The 16,605-nt window shown below is 42.1% G+C and overlaps 1 protein-coding gene and 1 long non-coding RNA gene across 3 annotated transcripts in view; one reads left to right on the top strand and one right to left on the bottom strand.

The window, feature by feature from the left end:
- Positions 1–11,319, top strand: part of LOC115473341 — a 47,340-nt gene extending 36,021 nt beyond the window's left edge. Inside the window, exon 3 of the long non-coding RNA XR_003942645.1 lies at positions 10,943–11,319. This is a non-coding gene — a long non-coding RNA (uncharacterized LOC115473341). The remainder of the gene's footprint in view (positions 1–10,942) is intronic.
- Positions 3,571–16,264, bottom strand: FOXJ1 (forkhead box J1). Of its 2 annotated transcripts, none has more exons than XM_030208215.1 (3): positions 16,195–16,264; positions 12,118–12,708; positions 3,571–6,658 (listed from the first exon to the last, which is right to left on the bottom strand). In XM_030208215.1, exons 2-3 carry the CDS (start codon positions 12,649–12,651, stop codon positions 5,840–5,842), a joined length of 1,353 nt encoding a protein of 450 aa, XP_030064075.1. In that variant the 5' UTR covers positions 12,652–12,708; positions 16,195–16,264; the 3' UTR covers positions 3,571–5,839. The 2 variants fall into 2 exon arrangements, with proteins under 2 accessions (XP_030064075.1, XP_030064074.1); XM_030208214.1 differs by lacking the exon at positions 16,195–16,264 and adding an exon at positions 15,523–15,604.
- Positions 16,265–16,605: the final 341 nt, after the last annotated feature.

Here is a 16,605-nt window from a genome sequence, read left to right as displayed (position 1 = left end):
CGTGAAAAAATACTTCCTGACATTCTTCTTGAGTCTGCCCCCCTTCAAGATGAATGAACAATGGTAGTAAAGTATCTTACTCCAGTTTTTAACGTGAGTGGTTGGATGTGGACATTAACCTCCTCATTTTAAGCAGGTTGCCTAAATGTGTCATTTGTGTGTGTAAATGGCAGCAGTGTGCCCAACTTCTGTTCTGTATTCATATGTGCAGATGCTTAGCATGTAAATGCAAGCTGGGCATTCACAGGGGCAGGGCCGGTTTTAGACATAGTGGGGCCCAGGGCAGAAATTAAAGAGAGGGCCCCTGATCCCTGATCTCCTCTCCTCCCTCCACCAATCTCCCCACCTGCAATGTGTCTGGGCATCTCCTACCCTTCTCCCCACCACAGTCTGTCTCCCTCCCTTCCCCTCACCTTGCGGTCTTCTTTAAAAAATGTGTTTCTCTTCTCAGAGGAGCCCCAGTGCAGCAGCCATCCTCACAAGTTGCCTCCAGCTGTCCCAAAGCTTTCCCTCTCTGCCGCGATCCGCCCCGGCAGAAACAGGAAATTGTGTCAGAGGGAAGAGGGGAGCGGAGCCGGAGGCAGCTTGTGAGGATGGCTGCTGCGCCGGGGTCTCTCTGAGAAGGTAAATAAATTTTTAAAGAAGAGCGGGAAAGTGAGGGGAAGGGAGGTGGAGGAGATGGACTGTGGTGGGGAAAAGAGGAGGCAATGCCTGGACCGCAAGGCCCCCTGCAGCTGTGGGGCCCAGGGCAGCTGCCCTGTTTGCCCTCCCCTAATGCTGGCCTTGCACAGGGGAGGGGCATAGACAGGGCCAACCTTTAAATGTTTAACTTACTAATTTAGTCTAGAGCGGTATTCTGCTTGCAAGGGGGGGAGGTATTGGGTGGGGGGTTGGAGGGGTTGAGTGAGATGTATAGGGCTAAAGCTTGGCAGTGCTCTAGAGCTTTGATGTTTAGTTTTCTGGTATTTTATGATAAGCACTATTTCACCTAACGAGGTATTTAAAGTGTATGATATTAGGAACAAAAGTCATTTAACATCTAATATTAGCACTTGCCAAGGAATTGTTAAGAGAGGAGGGGGGAGAAAAATGGGGAAGAAAAGTGTTTGGCGATGTTGAATATGTTGCTAGAATGTTGTTTTGTCTATCAATCAATGCTATATGAATATTCCAAGTTAATTTGTACTGTGATAATCGTCAATAAAACAGTTTAAACATAAATGTTTAACTTACAGAATACTGTCAATTACACAAAATAATATCACATTTCAGCTCTAACATTTATACCAGCCATAGACCTGGCATAAATATTAGCACCTAAATGTCAGCACATTGATTCCAATCCGTCTTAGTGCTGTTGTAGAACAAGCACACTAACCACTTCATTTTGGTACCTAAATAATGGTGCCCTGTTATAGAATTTTCTCCTAAATCTAACTTACACTTTTAACAAAGCAGGGGTGGGCAACCTCAGTTCTCAAGGGCTTCAGTCCAGTCAGGCATTCAGGATTTCCTCAATGAATATGCATGCAAATAGATCTCATGCATATTCCTTGGGGAAATCCTGAAAATCCAACTGGGTTGCGGCCCCCGAGAATCAAGGTTGCCCACCCCTGACTTAAAGAGAATGAAGGCTCTGTTAGTCCAGCATTTGACCTCTGAGCGAGAGGAACTAATCCATAATCGCCCCCACTCTTCTAGTAACCCACTGCCACCACCTAACTACCCTCACTAATTTAACAATCCAGTTAATGAATGGATGGGAGAGTAGGTAAGTGGATGGAGGAGTCTGGGGCAGAGTCCTTCAGAGTCAGTGGTCCCGACTTGGCTACTCCAGTGCTTAGCTGGGGATTTAGTCTTCAGAATGAGGAGGAGTGGCCTAGTGGTTAGGGTGGTGGACTTTGGTCCTGGGGAACTGAGGAACTGAGTTCGATTCCCACTTCAGGCACAGGCAGCTGCTTGTGACTCTGGGCAAGTCACTTAACCCTCCATTGCCCCATGTAAACCGCATTGAGCCTGCCATGAGTGGGAAAGCGCAGGGTACAAATGTAACAAAAATAAAATAGATACTATTGGAGATTCTACATGGAATGTTGCTACTATGCTACTATTGGAGATTCTACATAGAATGTTGCTAGTGGAATAGCAACATTCCATGTAGAATCTCAAATAGTAGCAACAGTGGAGGAGTGGCCTAGTGGTTAGGGTGGTGGACTTTGGTCCTGAGGAACTGAGTTCGATTCCCACTTCAGGCACAGGCAGCTCCTTGTGACTCTGGGCAAGTCACTTAACCCTCCATTGCCCCATGTAAGCCGCATTGCGCCTGCCATGAGTGGGAAAGCACGGCGATCTGACGAAGAAGGGCAACCTTCGAAAGCTAATCAAGAAATGTATTAAGTTATGCCCAATAAAAAAGGTATCATCTTATTTTCTTTTCCATGTTTTATTTTGTTTGATTTCTATTGATAAACAACAAAAAAAAAAACTCCTGGGCTAGTGTTAGTCTATAGTGCTGTGCCAGTGTGATTGCTGAAGTTGGGAGATCCAAGTTCAGGACCCCTGTATCCAAGAATTACAGGCCCAGGACCATACCATACCAGCACAGCACTAGCCCCAGAAATTCAAGTTAGCACTACTCCACTTAAGACCCTGCAGTTTAAGAAGACTTCTGAGCCTTAATTCACATCCCTGCACTGGCGAGTAACAGCTAATCCCTTCATTTCAATGGGTCTTTCATGGATATGTGCTAATTTTAGCTCATATTTTCACTCACGTTTTAATGGACATTTTTGTGAGTTATAAACCTTATTAAATCATAAAGTTTAACTCACCATAGGGTGCGCTAAATCTGGCGCAATGGTGCATTATGCTTAGCGCCCCTGATTACATCAGCCTATATCTGTGCCTTTCAGCCTCACTGTCCCTTCATCTGTCTTTCTCTGAATCTCTCTTCACTTCTTTTTCCTCTGTCTTTGCCTCCCAGTCTCTCTTCAGCATTTCTCAGCCTTGAGGTCAGGTTAGGTAAAGAAGCTGTTTCTATGGTGACCACCCTGTGAACTTGTTCTTTAGTTTCATTGGTGTAGGAGAATCCAAGGCCCTCCCCTTCCTCTCCTGCCCTGCATCCTCTAATTAGAGATACAAGTGTTCAGGTGAGCCCGTCTTCTCTCTCAGTCACAGCAGTCAGCGTAGAGGATTAAGTCCAACAAGCAATCTGAGACCCCCAGACAGTAAAGCAATGCAAGAACAACCACCCTGTTGGACTTATGATATAAATACTCAACCCAAAATTCAAAAGTGCTTATCCAGGTAGCAGAACTTGCTACAAAGATAAGTGCCACGGACTAGGTCCATCCATCGATTTTCAGTGGCATTATTCGGATAATTAAAGACAGGAAATAGTCAAGTTTAGCATATTCACAGTAAAACAAGATGATCCTTGTAAGTGGTGGAAAGTATAATGTAGAAAGCACCAGAAACGTGACAAGAAAGTTGAACGTTATTTCAAAGGGTTTTTTTTTATTGTAAATAACTTTCAATGTAAAAGTTAAATTGCACACTTCTTTTTTTTTTTTAATTTTTGCAGTTTTCAGCCTAATATGACTTACGAAGAAGCTTTACCCCACCCCCTCCCATTTCACTTTGCCTTCAAACCAAAAATGAATCCCCAAACATAATATTTTTCCCAAAATAACAGACCTACATACAAGTTGTAAATCAGTCTTTGTAGGGTGGAAGGTACTAGGAACATGGTCGGTGTAACAGATGGTCTTTTTCTACCACATCCCAGGCCCTTTAGGACACGTAGAGTTCAGTAGAAAAACTTTGGAGGTTACTAAATGAGATCTCTCAACAGCACAGGGACTCAAAGTCTCTCCCACCACCTCCCCTGTGACACATTATAAAAGGTCCAGGACTCCTCTAGAGCCTGCAGTCGCTGGTTGTCATCCAACAACTCAGGGAGAGAAGACCTGGGTAAACTATTTCTTAGTGACAGTCATTCAAGCTTCTTCCACAAGGCACAAATTGTGCATTATAAAATCCCAAATCAACCATTTTCATCGCATTGTCTTCCAAAGACAGTTATCGTATTACAAGGTTATATTTTCCAAGTGTAAAAATACAATTCTACAGCTACAAATCGGCAAAGTTAGTCTATGAATTTCGCAAGACTAAGGCATCCATGATCACATACATTTTCTAATGTAAAATTCATATTATCACTAAACCTTTCAAACGAAACCTGTTTGCAATGCATACGCATTACATTAATCCATTCAAGTGCCATGAGAAAAAGGATGATCTCTCTGTTCTGAATTTGTTTTCCCAAAATATTGTGTTTTTATCAGTACAATTTCTCTGCTGCTGTACAATCCTTTTCTCTAGCTATCAAAACAACCCCACAAAGCTTTTAAACTTTCAGAAGAGGGTCAGAATGCCTCAGCCGTGTTCCATTCCAGCCATTTCTAAAACACCATGAAATCCTGATCCAGTTAAATGGAGAATGAAGGATGCGGGGAAATAGGGGCACCATTTTTTTTAACACGCGCCTGGGTACAGAGAGTCCCTCTGTTACAATTACAGCTCTCAGATATGAAATCACACTCTCTGGATGCATCTTAATAGTTCAGTATAAAAGGAACAATCGGTTTCAAAATGCAACGGTCCATGGATCATTTTTTTCAGCTGTTCCCAGCTGCTCAGCATCTGCTTGTGCAATGTAAGGAACACCTTACTGTTAAGTTTCTCAGCAGAAACAAAGACGTCAGTACTTTAGCTGTTCTGTTTCAAAGGTAGAGGTTACTATTCAGTATCCTGGAAAGTTTGGAGACGTTCCTAAAAGATTTTGTATATATATGTTTAATTTACATGTGTAAGAAGCACTTTTTGCACATCATATATGTACCTTCCAGTGTGGACCCCTTGCAAAATCATGTTTTAGACAGCAGATATCTCCACAGAAGAACACTAAAATGATTGTGCACCAATTCTAAAAATACAGGGTTTTCTGTACAATTTTCTAAGCACTTTGTACATACAACATGTAAAAAGTCATTCTGCTGCTTGTCACAGGAGTTGGGACAGAGTTCGCCTTTTCGCTCCTCCTCCCTGGGTCTGGAGGGAGCTGTGAGCACCTTGGGGTCTGGAGGGACCTTGTTTGCTTTACTTTCTAATTATGCTAGAATACACACTACCTTGGAAGTAGTCAAGCTATAGGAAGACAAGCAAGGGACAAGAAAGGATAAAGAGAGGCATAGAGATATGGGAACAGGCAAACAAAATACAATAAAAAAGACAAATATCAGAAGGAAAGAGGTCGGAAATGAGAGAGAAACAAAAACATAGAAAAGAAGTGATAAAAGAGACAAAAGGAGACAAATAAAAACCCGAATGCAAAGCAGATAAGAACATGATTGGGAAAGGAGAACAAAATGAAGAGGATGTGAAGAAGGGAGAGAAAGGAGGTTATCTGATTTGGCAATCACTGTACTTGATTTTAGGGCTAAATAAATCATGTTTTCTACAAAAACAACAAAACAGAAGAGATGCATCAGACTGAACAAATATAACATTTAAGTATGGTGTTTTTTCCCCCTCTATTTATGAAGCTCAGATGCTGAGGCTTCCCCAGATACTCTGCTCTCATCCCTGTGACATGCAGCCTAGCATTGGTCTTAGATGTGAGAACAGTTTCAATTACATAATTTGTTTCTTGAGTTAGCAGAGTCTTCCTTTCTGTCCTTTGTAAACTCCAGCAGCATTCAGACTCTCCATTCCACTAACGGACAAATGTCTATACCTGGGTTCTTTGTTCATTTGGGCCTATAATTATTGTACTGTTTTATAGAAAAGACCCCATTGGGGCCCATTCATTCAAGTCTGTAGGGAAAGCATCGTTTAGTTCAAACAACTGGTCCAAGTTAACCGAGTTGGAGAGGTAATCATTTCTTTCCTCTTCCCATGGATGCTGGAGGAAAGAGGTGGCCAGGAAGGTTTCATCAATATCCAAGTTGTTTTGGTTTGATTCAGTTAGAACTTGGTCTTGCCCAACTGGGCACCATTCTTGAGGACAATCAATGTGTTTTCCATGCACAGTCAAATCCATTGCTCGTGTGATTGGGCTCACAGGAGGTGTCATCTCTAGGTCATCAAATGCGGACAAGCTGTCATTCAAGGTGGTTTCAAAAATAGCTTCCCAATCAAAATCACCTTTCAAAGGCCCAAGTTCTGTCTGCTCCTCATGAGTGAGCATTGGGGAACTGGAGAGACGAGGTGCCTTACATACTCTTTTGGGTAGTGTTTGTTTGCGCTTGTGTGTAGCCTTTCCTTCTGCTGGGTTCCAGTTCTGGGCATTTGTAGCTTCCTCAAACTCCCTCAGTAGTTCCTGGGTCTCCATACTGATGTTCAGGACTCCACCATTTATCCAAGGGGAGGTGTTCTGTTCTGAAGCAGCCACACTGTTAGATGGTAAGCCAAGCCCGTTTGTGAAAGCCGGGTGGATCTGCACAGGAGGTAAGCGTCGTTTTTTGATTGCTCCATTCATGAGCCTGTCGGCATACTGAGGGTCAATTTTCCAGAAGCCCCCTTTTCCAGGCTCATCTTTCTCCCGTGGGACTTTAATAAAACACTTGTTCAAAGACAAGTTGTGTCTGATGGAATTCTAAACCCCCCAAAAGAAGAAAAAGAAAATAAAATCAAAAAGTGAGAAGAAACCCATGCCATAGAATTAGCAGAACGTGTTGGATGCCACCACCCCAAAATATAGGAATCTATGTTAATTGCCAAACAGCATGTGGAACAGATAATTTGAACACAACTGTTTGGAAAGAGCTTTGCTCCCAATATAGAAAATGAACATCAAATAATAACAATAATCTGGCAGTTCATATACCACTCTGGAAATCCATTTTATTAAAGTTTTACTTTTTTTCTCTCACATTTGGACCATTATAGTATTAAGAGGTGGATTTTAGAAAATGTGTAAAATCAGAATTGAGACATTCAAATATGGGTAGCATGGAATGTTGCTACTGTTTGGGTTTCTGCATGGAATCTTGCTACCTGTTGGAATTCCAGAATCTTGCTACTCTTTGGGATTCTTCCAGGCACTTGTGACCTGGATTGGCCACTGTTGGAAGCAGGATACTTGGCTAGATGGACCATTGGTCTGACCCAGGCTGGCTATTCTTATGCTGTTATATAAGTATTAAGTTATTAAGTATATAAGTTATCAAATAGCAACACAAACATTTTACTGACTGGAACATAAATGTTTATGTCAGCCATTTTAGAAACAAAAATGTTTATTTTTCCCGAAGCTGTCATAGAGCCTGATATTCCCTGCCTCTTTTGCTTTTTTAAGGGGGGTGGAGGGGGGGACATCAACCATTGGAGGATCAAGGGAGTGACCTCCCCTAATCTCTCCAGTGCTGCTCATTACAAGGACTTTTTTAAAACCTAGACATCTTGGGTAGTAGATGTAAATACCTACATCAGTCTTTTCAAATATAGATGTGCATCCTCCTTCTGAAATGAGGAATACACATTTATTTTTAGACATACCCTAGCCCTACCCAATCAGGCCCAAACCATAACCCCTTGCCATATGCATGTTTTATAGAGTTTTACTTTCTAAAATTGAGATTTAAACATTTACGCACTATAAAGTGGAAAGGAGAAACAGGGATGACATGATACAGACGTTCAAATATTTTAAATGTATTAATCTGCAAACAAACCTTTTCTGGAGATGGGAAGGTGGTAGAACTAGAGGACATGAATTGAGGTAGAAGGTGGGCAGACTCAGGAGTAATGTCAGGAGGTATTTTTTTCACGGAAAGAGTGGTAGATATGTGGAATGCCATCCCGCGGGAGGGGGTGGAGATGAAAACTGTAATGGAATTCAAACATGCATGGGAGAAACATAAAGGAATCCTGTTTAAAAGGAATGGATCTATGGAATCTTAGTGGAGATTGGGTGGCAACGCCGGTAACTGGGAAGCAAAACCGGTGCTGGGTAGACTTCTACGGTCTATGCCCTGATCGTAACTGAATAGATATGGTGGGCTGGAATGTAAATTTTAAGGGGCTTCAACCTTAGCTTCAGAACTTTTAGTACAAGAACAGTGCTGGGCAGACTTTTATGGTCTGTGCCCTGAGGATGGCAAGGACAAATCAAACTGGGGTTTAAAGTATCACATACCATGTAAAATGAGTTTACCTTGTTGGACAGACTGGGTGGACCGTTCAGGTCTTTATCTGTCATCATTTACTATGTTATTATGTAAATGCCAGTTTATGCATGTCTAAAACCCAAACAGAACTTCTAAAATAAGCATTAAACTAATACTATAGAGGCAATGGACAAGGAATTTGACTTCATGCTTTAAACAGCTGCTCGGTGAGGTACCAGTCAAAATACTACCAAGTTATCCGATTACGAGCAGACAAAGAGGATGCTAAGGGATTCAGAATGGAGAGATACTTTAAAGGTTGCCTAGATATTGTCCTGTCTAGTCATCCATAATCCTTGTTGCAGGAGCAGCAAAGGCAAATCTGAGTGCCTGGAATTTTGAATAAAATCTACTCCAGGTTGCTGCTCACTGGCTGAGAGCCTTGGCGTCTCTCCAAAGCACACAGCTCCTGCAGGCCTCACTCTGTCTCTTTCTATTATGGTGGTATGACCTTTAAAGATGGTCAGAGCTTACAGGAACTGGGATGGGGGTGGCACAACAAGGGCCACAGCTAGAGAGAGGGCGGAAGAAAGAAGGAGAGGAGGGGGAATGCACTAAAGTGACAACTAAGTTTTATTTTCCAAGCATTCTGGACTTCAGCAATTGAGAATTGACTGAATTTACTGTTTAATGAAATTTAACAAGGGTCATAGAACTGCAGACTCAGTCCTCCTACCCCTAGCCCCCTCCTTTTTCATTCAGCCAGGCTTGTCTAGTTTATGATTAGCCAGTCAGATAGCACATTAATCATTCTTGCCTGGTGCAATCAATCCTACCACCTGCATCTTTGGAGAGGGGACTTGCAATGCTTTTTTTTTTGTTAACGTTTTAATTAAAACAGGGAGCTCATTCTTAGAGAGGAGTGGTCAGGGGGGGTGTCAGCACTAGTACCTCAGCACTTTCAAAGCCTATTCAAATGCTTACACATTTCTGAATCTTTACAAGCAGTGTTCTTCACTAGTAAATAAACTCAGGATTCTTACTCTTGGCTGGCTCAGTGTTTGTAATTCCCTTCCTTAAAGATACAGCTGAACTAAGCTTCTCCATCTTTTCTCAACTTCTTGCTCACAGTTGAAGGTCTACCTATTCAAAGCAACTACTTCAGAGTTTCAAATTGACTTGCCTTACTATAACCCTGTAACTAGTTTGTCATGTTTACTTCACTTGCATAATATTTTTGTATGCCTCAAAGTGCCTTGAGTAGGGTGCCCGGTAAATAAACAATTTATTACATACATGTTGTTAAATTAGGAGAAAATTTCAACAAAAGACATCTTAGCAATGGAAAAACCCTTCTTTACTCTCTCTTCGTATGTTATGACATCAACAGGTTTAGGAGGGATTTAGCTATTGGTGGGCCTGAAGGCCAATGAAAATTTTTTTCACTAATTCTTGGAAAAGGGACTTGACTGTCAAGTTTGTCTGTAGAGAATTGGCAGTGTAGGGAGCTTGGGATCAAAGCCACTTGCTCTCTGACAAGCTTTCCCTGGGGACTCCATCCATAGCTGTACAAAACCAGTACCAAAGTATAAGTTCTGAGTCCTAAAAACTAGTGCCTCGGGATTATCAACCCTGGACTGGTTTTAGCCCATTGCATGCCTGGAACTCTGGCTCTAATTTCCATAAGAAAGGCATGACAAGTTCAGGCATGCATTGGGGTAGACCCAGGATGGGCTGAACCTGCCCTGTAAAGGAGTCCGTTGGTAACCTTATCCTCTGTATCACTGAGTGACTCATTTTAGAACTTATCACAGACTAAGTCCATTCTTGAGTGTCCAGTTGTAAAATTCTTTGGTGCCCAAAGCCCACATGACTCTAAGGCTCAGCCAAATCAATGCTAATAGCTCTTCTTTCTAGCATTAGATTTTGTGGAAATAATATGAGTATGTACTCTCCTTATCATCCACTCTGATACAATAAAATTGCAAATCAAGACTATATAAATTAAAAGCAAAAGGAAATGACTGACTTTCTAGAGAAGGTGGGTTCCTTCCTTCTGCAGTTGGTGCTGTTACTTTAAGGCCCAAATAATTAAGGTGACAATGAGCAAAATGTTTGAAGTTATGTTATAAATGGTATAGAGAATTAGAGCTTTCCTTATGCACTGCATTTAGTAACTCAGAATGAAGAGGATATGAGGGAGGAGGAGGGTTTCAGCCCTCCTCATTTTGCAAAGAATTAGCTTCCAAAATTGTGCAACATGAGAAAAAAAAAATCAAAGTAAAGAAGGTGAACCCTAGAAATATGACTTCGAAAACTGTCAGGGTTTCTTCTCAAACTGGGACTATTTGATTTTCAGAGCTCTGAAAATACTTTCAGATTTTGAACGCAGAAACTCAGCTTGAGCTTCTACCCTGAACTGTCTGTAGCCCCCTTGGTGGGGGGGGGGGGGGGGGAGGGGGCTGCTCTAAAGTGGCCATACAAAATGTTATATTGTGTGCCACAAATGGCAGCAGGTAGCTGGGGATGTGGGAGCATATATGATTATACCAAAAAAAAAAAAAAAGAAAGAAAAAAGACCTTTTCTTTCCTTTTATAGACAATGAAAAAAAAAGATGTTTTATTTATGCCTTTTAAATGATTAGCATGTTATAAAAAATGAAATGTGGTGTTTAAAATCATTTTCATGCCTCTCCTTTCCAAGAAGGTGTATAGCAATTAATAATTACGGGCTGTGTGGGATGGTAAATAATAATTTGATTGTGTTATAGCTGCATTTAAGCAACTTCCCAACAAGAGTCAGAAAAAGCTTCTGCTTTAAAATTATCCCTTCAAGCAAAACAGCTTCTCTGGAAGCCCAGCAAGTGACGGTAATGGCACTCTGGAGACCAGCAAAAAGAAGGAAGCAGCAAGACAAGAAAAGTACAGACTCGGGTTGCTTGTGATCAGAGCTAATGACTTTCCTCTCACTATAACTGGAAATGCCTCCTTATTGCTACAGGAGTTTTGTAGCCACAAGGCAAGAAACCCTGGATTTCCATCTGAAGAATAATTATAGCATTGAGCCAGAATTATTGGAGTGTTTCACTTTGTTGTTATTTGTTGACTGTGTATGAAGAAAATAAATATTTTTGAAGCTAGAACCCCACTTTTCAGCAGAGAGGAGAATGCATTTGTGTGTTTATGATGTCAACTAAAGATCAGCACCTTTCCTCCTAGATACCATGATTGTGATATAATGCATAGAAAAATAACAATACACACTTCTTTTATAGCATTAAATCCGTGTATATTACAAAGTACTTTTTCTATCCATTTCTGTGTGTTGAGGTTAGGCATGGCAGCCCACCAGCCAGTGGCGTAGCCACAGGTGGGCCTGGGTGGGCCAGGGCCCACCCACTTAGGGCTCAAGCCCACCCAACAGTAACACACTTTTAGCAGTAGCTGGTGGGGATTCCAAGCTCCACCAACTGAAGTCTTTCCCCTGATGGTAACAAAAACGCTACTCTCCACGATACCTTCAGCACATGCCTGCTGCAAAGTGCTAAGGTGGAAAGAAGCGTTTTCATGCTAGCTAAGATATTTTTTTAGTGGTGGTGGTGAGGGGAGAACACTTGGTGCCCACCCACGTCTTGTCTAGGCCCACCCAAAATCTGTTGTCTGGCTACGCCCCTGCCACCAGCCCCATTTTGGGGCCTGTGATCTTTTCCTAGAAGAATACTGTGGCACTTTTGGCTTTACTTTCTGTAGCCACAGTACCTGGTGGCCCCCTGAACTATTGGTTGGCCTGACCCTGTTCAGCTTCTAAAAGTACCAGCTTCAGGATCCTCAGGTCAATACTGCTGTGTAGACAGGTATAAAGTACAAACTAATTTTCATAATGGCATTGAAATGAATTCTATTATGCACTTATGAAAGAGAGAAGTAGGCCAGGGTGCGTGATTACCTGCCAGGTGGGATCCGCATGTCTGAAATAACAGAAATTATCAGTGATCCATTTGTAGATAGCTGAAAGCGTAATTTTGGTCTTCTTGCTGGCCTGCATGGCCATGCAGATAAGAGTGGCATAAGAGTATGGAGGCTTAATGCGGGGGTTAGTCTTGTAGTCTATGTCCTCCATGGGTTGGGCTTGGATACCCACCCCAAGGTGGGCAGTCCTAGATGTGGAAGAAGAAATGGGCTTGCCTGGTGTATGGGGCATGCCCATGCATGCTGGGTCAGCAGCCAAAGGAGAGCATGGAGCAGCAGAGCCTGGGATCTTGTTATAGCCATGAGGATCTGAAGCATTGGCAGAGGTTGAGGACTTGTTCACATTTGCATTGATGATGGAAAATTCTTGCAACCACTGCAGGCTGGTTAGACTATCGTCCAGATTCACCGAGTCCCCCATGATGGTCTCCTGCACGTCTTCCCCCTCCACCTGAAGGCTTTGCCAGCACTCAGCCATGTCTGGGGTGGCCACAATGGGCAGGTCCAACATCCAGGAAGCTTGGGAGGAAGTTTGTAGGAGAGGTGGGATTCAGAACACTCCAGTCACCTGCAATTATGGTCATAGATCAATGCATGAACCAAAGTAACCTCATGCTTAAAGGTTGGTCACTGCTTACAATGTAAAGCAAATCCCTCAGCTTCTGATTCTGAACTTCTGTAAATAGCTGTAAAGCCCTCCGTTTGCATTTAACAATGCAGTTCTCCTACAAGATGCCAGTCACTATACTTCTGCAAAGTGAAATCAAATTGGGAATAAACACTTGCTATAACTTTTTTTCTTTCTAATAATTTGACTGTCAATTTGAAGCCAGTGAACAGGTTACAAATAGAATACATTCTTACATACTGTGTGTGTCACTGAAGCTCATATTATATCACCTTTCCTAAGGACTAAGCTTAGTGATACTCCAGTTCCCTTGGGAATCAACCCCTCCAGAGTCATTACCAAGGTGCACAAGAGCCATCCAAAATCCCAGAGCTGACAACATGGACTTAAACTTCACAAGGAAATCAGTGGCTCAAAGAGGACGGATTCCAAGGTGCACAAGGAAGGAAATAGTGAGAATTCTGCCACACCAGATCTAACTTGCTCCAAGATTCCCTCTAATTATTTGACTTTCTGCAAACCCAGACTGCAGCATTATTACCAGGATGGAGGGACACCAAAGCATTCTAGAAAGGAGGTCTGTCTCCTCCTGCTTGTTGGAGTTATTGCTCTTCTGGTCATGAAACTAAGGCAGCATTTACAATAAGTCGTAAGTATGGTGCATGACTGTATTCATGAATTGCATCTTACAAAGCAACCCCCCCCCCCCCTCACAATTTTTTTTAAATTTTATTTATTTTTTGTTAAATTTGTACCCCGTGCTTTCCCACTCATGGCAGGCTCAATGCAGCTTACATGGGGCAATGGAGGGTTAAGTGATTTGCCCAGAGTCACAAGGAGCTGCCTGTGCCTGAAGTGGGAATCGAACTCAGTTCCTCAGGACCAAAGTCCACCACCCTAACCACTAGGCCACTCCTCCACTGTTGCTACTATTTGAGATTCTACATGGAATGTTGCTATTCCACTAGTAACATTCCATGTAGAAGTCGGCCCTTGCAGATCACCAATGTGGCCGCGCAGGCTTCTGCTTCTGTGAGTCTGACGTCCTGCACATACGTGCAGGACGTCAGACTCACAGAAACAGAAGCCTGCGCAGCCTTCTACATGGAATGTTGCTAGTGGAATAGCAACATTCCATGTAGAATCTCCAATAGTAGCAACATTCCATGTAGAATCTCCAATAGTATCTATTTTATTTTTGTTACATTTGTACCCTGCGCTTTCCCACTCATGGCAGGCTCAATGCGGCTTACATGGGGCAATGGAGGGTTAAATGACTTGCCCAGAGTCACAAGGAGCTGCCTGTGCCTGAAGTGGGAATCCAACTCAGTTCCTCAGTTCCCCAGGACCAAAGTCCACCACCCTAACCACTGTACAAGCAATAGTAAACAAATACAACAACATGGTCACCTTATGTCCACTGTTGTATATTACTTTACCCCCACACTAGTGGGTCCCAAACCTGTGCCACTGACCTCCCAGCCAGTGGAGTTTCAGGATATCGAATGAGAATATACAATGAGAAATCCACATACCGTGTATAGGAGACCCGCTATTTACAAACCTCTCTCATCCATATCCATTGTGGAAACCAGAGTGGCAGTGGAGGTCACCAGGACAGGTAGGGAAACCACTAAATTACCGACATTACCAAAGTTATATCTCATTTTTATTGTTCTTCTAATGCTCTTTCTTTGAATCCTAATGTGATGTAATGTGCCAGTCAAGGGAAACATTTGGGACCGGATGTATTCTATAGAAAATATGATGGGCCATTCCTTTTTTTTTTTTAAACTAGTATTTGATTTGTTCGGGTAACAACAAACAGCCATATTAACTTACTTTCAAAACACAAATACCGGATGGACAATAAATGCAAAGGGGGAATTAAGCATACATAAATAAACACATATAATTATCGTCGGCTTAATCGAACGGGATCTGTGCTACAAATCAGGCTTCTACTATATTCTTGGGGGGGGGGGGGGGGTGCAGTGGACAAGGGAGATGAGATAAACGTCCAAAAAAGCTGAGACTCAAAATCTGAAGGCATTTCTATTTATTTACTCTTTAATTAGTTTTTTTTTTTGGGGGGGGGGAGGAGGAGGCAGAAGAAATGAAATAAAAAATGATATAATTTTTAACAAAAAAAAGAGATAGTAACTGTCTCTTCGCTTGTGTACATTTTCTGGGAGAAAATGCAAACCTAGCAAATTTGTTATTTAAACTTAATTAGTGTTTTCGTTTGATCTGAGCAGGGGCTTTTGACCCAGAAACAAGTTTATTTATTTTTTTAACTTCTACAGTTCCTGTTCGAAGAATACACCCTATTTATAATGCGCATGCTGGTGATGATGTGCAGTTTGGTTGCATTATAATTCGCCTGAAAACCTATCTCGCAAAACAAGATTTTTTTTTTTGTTTTTCAAATGAAACAAAGTACCATTGAAGTTAGCAAATCCACGAATAACAAATTCTGGGCACCTATCTTTTTCTGAATGAAAGCACAGGTTACAGAGTGTATAAAAACTGAACATATTCCGACAGTTACAGATATAGAATCCAAAATCCTAATGCTGCACTAAAAGTTCTAGAAACTGTTTGGTAAACATCAGTGCGAACAGAGTAGCTGGTTTTCGTTTAATAACTGCAAGATCTTTGGGAGCAAAATGGTGCAAGCCTGGATAATGCATCATCATGGGTCTTTTTTTTTTTCCTCCCTTTTAAATTTAAGAAGTACCTACGATTGCTTACCTGATTTAGAACGAATCTCTCCTCTTCCAAACTAAGCAGGAAGGTTCTGGAAAGGGGAATATCTACTCGCCCCCCCCAACCCTGTAGATAAATTATTGCACACAGCGCCTGCCAAGTCCCATTTTTTTTGCAAGCCTCCTAGTGATTTGTAAGCAGCTCAATGACTGTCATTAAGTAGCTGCTCCAAAAGGCTTCGCGGGATACTATAGCAACGCCCCGCCCCCATAAACAGCTTTCGCCTCTGCCATTGGCCCGCCGTCGCCATGGAGAAAACTAGCTCTTCCTGCCAGTTTCAGCCGTGGATTTTTACTCTTGCAACTTTGACAGAACTTTTTTTCTCTAGTTCGTGTCTTTAATTTATTACTCATGAAATTAAAAGTGCACAAACGTGTTGCAACGCAGAATCGTTTCCTTTTGTCCATTTGATACGGAAGACTTTTCTTCCCTCTCACTGCAAGGCTTAGCGGTTCTCTGTGTGTTGTTTATACTGATGCAAAGTTATGCATGTTTATTTATTTTACTGTAAAAAAGGGGGCCGTTAAGACTGAGTTTTATTAAGACAAATTAAAGCCTTCTTGAAATAACTCAAAGATCTCTATTATGCTACTAAAGACATTGTTACCACAACTCAAGCCTGGAAAGTGAACGGTGCTAATAAATACATTAAAAGACCTGCTCGCCGGTTGCTAGATTGTGTCCAAGAGTCGCCCTCGTCGCAATTGGAAAGCTCCGACCGTGTTATTCTCTGCTTCTGGCCTGACACAGACCTGTCATCATTTAAGAAATAATCAGATGTTTTTCTTCATTGACCCACTATGTTGATGAACTGCAAAGGTGTCAACTTTTCAAAATGATTGGGGGGTGCTATACCCAATGGGAATTACCCCATCCCTGGATACAGTCAAGGAGTTTTTCCTAATGCACCCACAGAGCTGGCTCCTATGATGAACTGTATTGCCTTGGAGAATAAGCCATAACCTACCTCCCCCACCTTTCTTTCCCTACCAAAAGAGTTATGGTTATTATGGCTATTGTAAAACCAGGGCCCCAACTAGCCTGGCTTCGCCCTTCATTGATTCCAGT

This window comes from Microcaecilia unicolor, chromosome 6, assembly GCF_901765095.1.
Source record: "Microcaecilia unicolor chromosome 6, aMicUni1.1, whole genome shotgun sequence".
In the NCBI taxonomy this organism is placed as follows: Eukaryota; Metazoa; Chordata; class Amphibia; order Gymnophiona; family Siphonopidae; genus Microcaecilia; species Microcaecilia unicolor.
Note: the sequence above shows the minus strand (reverse complement) of the source record. Positions and strands in the feature narration are given on the sequence as shown.

Excerpts from the sequence above, each read along its gene's own strand:
- FOXJ1 (XM_030208215.1), bottom strand. The coding sequence starts at position 12,651 with ATGTTGGACCTGCCCATTGTGGCCACCCCAGACATGGCTGAGTGCTGG. Across the intron at positions 6,659-12,117 it reads ATGCGGATCCCACCTGGCAG|AATTCCATCAGACACAACTT; the intron begins GTAATCACGCAC and ends TGGGGGGTTTAG.